At 44.6% G+C, this 6,000-nt stretch overlaps 1 protein-coding gene across 2 annotated transcripts in view; it reads left to right on the top strand.

Moving 5' to 3' along the window:
- The first annotated feature begins 1,126 nt into the window (after positions 1-1,126).
- The window catches only part of LOC137640076 (methylated-DNA--protein-cysteine methyltransferase-like), a 131,225-nt gene continuing 126,351 nt past the window's right edge, over positions 1,127-6,000 (top strand). Inside the window, exons 1-2 of one of the 2 annotated variants that reach the window (XM_068372516.1) lie at positions 1,127-1,278; positions 1,790-1,964. In XM_068372516.1, coding sequence (XP_068228617.1) covers positions 1,810-1,964 — 155 coding nt within the window. In that variant the 5' untranslated portion in view covers positions 1,127-1,278; positions 1,790-1,809. The remainder of the gene's footprint in view (positions 1,279-1,789; positions 1,965-6,000) is intronic. The other variant, XM_068372518.1, reaches the window with a different exon arrangement.

The raw sequence follows: 6,000 nt of genomic DNA, 5'->3' as shown, positions 1-6,000 counted from the left end.
CCCCATTCAGTACTATATTTCTGTAAATATCGTATGACCATCCTTGAAAATGTGCCATATACTCTCACTCATTTTGTGAAATGCTTGATGAAAATGTGATCATAATTTCATCCTATATATTATATTATATATTACCATAAGATAACATGTGACACTTTGCCTCTCTCTCTCTCTCTCTCTCTCTCTCTCTCTCTCTCTCTCTCTCTCTCTCTCTCTCTCTCTCTCTCTCTCTCTCTCTCTCTCCATTTAGTACTCTATTTCTGGAAGTATCGTAAGACCATCCCTGCAAATGAATCGTCCTCTCATCAATTTTGTGAAATGCTTGATAAGATATGATCCTAATTTCATCCTACATAACCTACCATTGGATAAACTTGTGACAGTTTGCTCTCTCTCTCTCTCTCTCTCTCTCTCTCTCTCTCCTCTCTCTCTCTCTCTCTCTCTCTCTCTCTCTCTCTCTCTCTCTCTCTCTCTCTCTCTCTCTCTCCGTTTCTAGGAAGACATCGACGAAAACGACATAATTAAGCTAACATAACCATCCCATCCATGTTCTCAAGGAACTTCTATAACACATTGGATATAAACATCTATTTTCTTTTGGGTTACCTCAGGCTATTCTATTGCGAACCTTCTCTTTTAATATGAAAGTTATAATCAACCGTTTTTCTTCATATTATATTGTTGTAGAAAAGCTATTCATAACCTTAATAATTCTAAGTTACTTACCACTTGTCTGCCAACCGATGCCAACAACTGGTTAAATCTCAGCTAGAGAGTTGTTGACGTTACCATGACGACCAAAATGAACGACAAAGTACTGTACTATTTTACTTCATCACTATGCCTCTGTTTAGGATAATTATTTTCAAAATTAAAAAGTGATAAAAAGATAATAAAGCCCACGTTTAAATAGATACAGATATTGCAGCACTAGTTATGACTATTTTCTTAGTTATATAGCTCTGTTTTTAAAGAAATAATACTTCACCAAGCGTAACCTGTTTATCGAAAATGATTTTAGTAGTAAACAGGTTATCCATATTTTATTCTCTTCTATCATAGCATGTAATTTAATAATCAAACTACTACCATCATATTAATTTCGTTCTATTCTGGTACCGTCAGTCAGGATTTAAAGACAAATTTTGTTAATCAAATCTTATAAGAAATAGGACCTCAAGTCTGATTACTTCAGATCACCTTTTCTTTTAACAAGAAACATTCAAATGTAAACAAACATTGCTTTAGCGGAAGGAAAGAAAGCCAAGTCTGCCAAAAGTATGTAGAAAAAAATATCATAATATTCCCTATACGAGACGATTGGCAGTGTTTTTTTTATTTTATATACTTTTTTTAAAGTGTTGCATTTATTTTATTGATAGGATAAGTGTTGTCAATTTCTCGTAGGTTATTTATGTAGCCTTAAAGGTGTGGTGCAAACTATTCCAACCATGCAAAGAAACAAAGTGAAACTACTTTTAGATGGAAATTCACACAATTGATATATATATATATATATATATATATATATATATATATATATATACATATATATATATATATATATATATATATATATATATATATATATATATATATATATATATATATATATATATATATATTTCTGAAACTATTCATTTGCGACGGGAACGAGTGTCATTTTCGAAGAGAGCGGCATTTTTTCCTATAGAAAATTGTAGTTTTTTTCCCTAGGTTACATTGCCCTGTAATACAGTACAATAATACCTGTTAACTGTCTTAATTGATTAATTTTATCTCTCATCAGGTGAAGTTGCTATCTAAAACATGGCTGCTGCAAAAAAAATCTGCAAACTTCCTTTAGAATTCTGCCAGTTTTCATCCCCAGTTGGGTTCATTAAAGTGTCATCATGCCCTATTGGTCTTCACGAAATGAGTATGGAAACTAATCTCTCGGATGAAAATTTTGTACCGAATGCTTTGTGAGTATTATAAACTTATTTTTGTTCCGTAACTGAAATACAAACCACGCTATTTATTAGGGGTATTACTTTCAGCGTAGCTGGAATGACGAGCCATTAAAGTTTAGCGAGGTTAACTACCCGCACCTTCGCCTTTATTGGACTGCCATTAATTAATCAGTTTTTGCTCCTACTTGTTCAGTCTTTTCCGAGAGACCGCCGAGTAGTGGCGTGGACCAATTTAATATCAGCCAACCCCGATCCTCGAGAGATGGTGTGGCTTCCCCTAGCGAAGCAGCCCCACCTCTCCCCCCGGGTGAGGCCTTGTCATTGACTTCTGTATTTCAGGTTTGGTTACCCTTGGGGCTCCCGGATCCGCCCTTGGGGTCCTGGGATCCGTCCTTGGGGCTCCCGGATCCGCCCTCCAAGGACTCATTGCTGCAACTCATTCACCGAGGTGCTAGTGTGCAGCAGTCATCGTCGCCTTCGGAGGTAGATCCTCTGGCTCTTGTCGACGTTGTGTTGTCAGAGGTGTCGCCTGTGATCTCGACCGACTCCCCTGCTCCTCCAGACTCTCCAGCTGTTGCTGCCAACTTAATTTCCCTTGTTTCTGATCATCCTTCGAGAGGAAACTCAGTCCGACGTCTGTCCCTCCTGCGAGTGTTTCTCTCCCTCGGGGGAGTTCACTAATAGAGACTCTTCTTCTGAGGACTGCTGCGGCTCACAGTCAGCTTGCTGGTCCTACGGCCCCTAGAGGGCGTCTTCGCCGTAATGCTCAACCTCCACTTCGCCTTAGAGGTCTCTCTTCACCATCGGTGAAAAGGATCCTCTTCGGCACTTCTGCTTCATCGTCGCAGCCGTTGCCCGCAGAGGAGTCTCCGCTGCAGTCGTCTTTTGGCCCTCAACCTTCGACCGTGCCTGGACCTGCTACTAGTCCTCTGACATCAGTCCTAGACCTCTTTGCAGATCGTTCGTGATCTCCATCGGTGGATGTTCGCCTTTCCAAAGGGCACATCCCGGTTCCTGAGCTACCTGCCAGCTGACCTGCCGATCTTCCATCACCGTTCTTATTCCCGGTACAGCCTCTTGAGGCCCTACCGAAGTGTGCGGCTGCGCGCCATCGCCCTTCAGCTCGCCAGCTCCTGGCAGTGCACTGGCGCTCACCAGCATCCCGTCAGCACCAGCCTGCTCGTCAGCGCTCTACAACGCTTCGGCGTGCTCCTTCACCTGCTCGCCCTCAGTGCCTACCAGCGTGCCAACAATCACCGGCACAACAGAGCCTACCAAAACTGCGCGCACACGCGCAACTTCGGTCTCCTGCTCGCTAACCTAGACAGCAGCGGCAATCTATGCCTATGCGCCAACGATCTCCCACGTGCCAGCGCTCTCCTGCGCGTCAGCGCTCTCCTGCGCGCCAGCATTCTCCTGCACCAGTGCTCTCCTACGCGCCATCACTCCCTCGTGCACATGCGCCATCACTCGCCTACGCGCACGCCATCGCTCACCCACGCATACGCGCCATATCTCTCCTGCGCGCCAGATCTTGCCCACGCGCCAGCACTCTCCCGTGCTCTCTCGCCAACTCTCTTTTACGCGCCAGTGCTCGCCTACGCGTCAGGGGTTGCCTACGCGCCAGCGCTCTCCTGCTTGCTGGATCTCTCCCACGTGCACGCACCAGGTCACACGCACCCGCGCGCATCAACATTCGCCCACGCGCGTGCGCACCAACATTCGCCAGTGCGCCAGCTCTCGCCCGCGCGTCACCACTTGTTTTCGCACGCAAGTCAGCTCTCGTCCACACTCTAGCTCTCATTCGTGCGCCGCCAGTACTCTCCCACGCGCACCAACGCTCGCCCGGACGTCAGTGCTCACTAACACGTGCAGGAGCATTTAGAACTTCGCGTATCCCAAGTCTCCTTGCTGATGCTGGAGAATTACCTTTAGACCTTTACCGAAAGTCTTCTATTGTTTGGTATTGGTTTAGGTTGCTAAGACTTCCTAAATCTTTAGTCTGTCATACTTCAAACTTTGTAATGCATTGCAGATATTTTGAATTAAACCCAAAATTTCCTCAATCTTATGGTTTTCAGGTAAACAATTAATGAACAGTCCTTGATATAGTAAGAAATAGAGTTTTTTCATTTAGGATATCACCAACCCCTCCATGGAAATTACCAGAAATATCTTTTTGCAAATATTTTATTGGTATAAAAAAGAACATGACTGAATTAGAAGCCAGGTCTTTTTTTATGGAACATGTCGAAGAACATAGGGAATCAACTTTTATATATACTGATGGCTCCAAATCTGATGTGGGCATTGGATTTGGAGTATATAGTACGGAAGTTCTTTTAATTGTAGAGGTGTACTTCTTTTAGTATCTTCCATTTGTTCCGTAACCGAAATACAAACCACGCTATTTACATTGGGTTTACCTTTTAGTTCAGCTGAAATGGCGAGCCATTAGAATTTAACAAGGGTGTATTACCCCCGCGCTTTATAGGGGGGGGGGGGTAGGGGAGTGGTAGCTAGTTACCCCCCCCCCCCCACACACCGGTGAAGCTCACTTTCACTTTTGGCTCGGACATGGACAGACGTCTCTGTCTTTGTCCTCGCTTGGCAGCCATTACTTGTTTTGTCTTTACTTAATCACTTACTTTTCTTTTACTCAATATATATGTAAAAATTTTTTCATGTTTGTATATATATTTGAGTATAGAAATCAGTAAGTTTCCTTTTCAGAGATTTGTGCTTTGTGTGTAGTGTACGATATCTCCCTGGAGCCCTCGGCAGTTTAGGGCACCACGGTGTAATTTTATGGGTATCGAGTTTGACTTCGGTCTTTCTCTCTCTCTCTCTCTTGAGGTCGTTCACCCTTTTACTACATTACTACGCCTTTGTAGCTTCCTTCCCGTGTGGGGGGGTTGCTACGCCGTTCGTTTTGTCTCAATTAGTTTATGAATCTAATTGTATTTGTTAATTTTTCAGCTGTGTAGAACGATACCTTTCGGGGTTTTCGTTCTTTCTTTAGTGTTCATTCATTTTTAAATTACATAATTACATAGTTACATAATTATAATTGTTATAATTCTGTTTTGGTTACAGCTCTCCTTCCGTGAGTGTAAGTGGTTGTGAGGGCACGTGCCTGTTGTGTAATTCTTGTTTTCCTTTCCCTCGGGATTCCTCTTCAGAGCCTTCCCGGGGGAATGAATGTGTACTAATGATTTTTGTTTTATTTTTTTACAGTTACCGATCTAGTTCGTTTCTGTAATATGGCAACGGTGTGAGCTGTCTTGTTGAGGCCTGGGGATTCGGCTGTTGCTGCCTCCCCTTTGGATTTTCGTCAGGGGCGTGTCTCCTTCTACTGGAAGTACTCCCGTGACGATTGACAGCTCTCCAGTTCATTTTAGAACTCTCAGGAGGCTCGCCTCCTTGGGTGGGTAACTTTCCTTCCGAGGGAAGTTTTTCCTGTCCAGGCTTGAGTTTTTCCCCTTTTGGGGGGTTCTTCTCTTGCCTTTTTTTCATGCGACTATGCTCTTGGTGCTGAGCGGTCGCACCTGCAGTTTCGCTTAAGGGGCTGGGCAACTGCAGGAGCCCCTCTTTCGGAGGATTGCTCCTTTTAGGTCACTGGCTGACCAGTCTCTTCTACGAAGTGTTTCTCTTTCGTTCGCGGGAGAGTACACTCATAGAGACTCCTCTTCGGAGGATTCTTCTGCTGTTGTTGCTGTTGGCCTCCTTCGCCGTATGGCTCTCCGTCCGCCTCGTCGTAAGGGCCTCCCATCTCCCTATAAGGGTGCTAAGAGGCGCCTTTTTGAATCTCCGTATGCAGCCTACAACTCCTTCTTCTTGATCTTCCGCCCCTGGTGCAGATGGACAGCAGTCTGACCTCGTCTTCCGACGGGCAACGGTCTTCCCGACGGACAACGGTCTTCCCGATGGACAACGGTCTTCTGACGGACAACAGTTTCCCGGCGGCAGACAACGGTCTTCCGACGGACATCAGTCTCCCGACGGACAACGATCCCTTCGGGGCAAAGGGTTGCCTCCCACGGGGATT

The sequence above is a fragment of the Palaemon carinicauda genome, chromosome 4, assembly GCF_036898095.1.
Source record: "Palaemon carinicauda isolate YSFRI2023 chromosome 4, ASM3689809v2, whole genome shotgun sequence".
Lineage (NCBI taxonomy): Eukaryota > Metazoa > Arthropoda > Malacostraca > Decapoda > Palaemonidae > Palaemon > Palaemon carinicauda.
The sequence above is the reverse complement of the archived record's forward strand: the minus strand, read 5'-3'. Positions and strand labels throughout refer to the sequence as shown.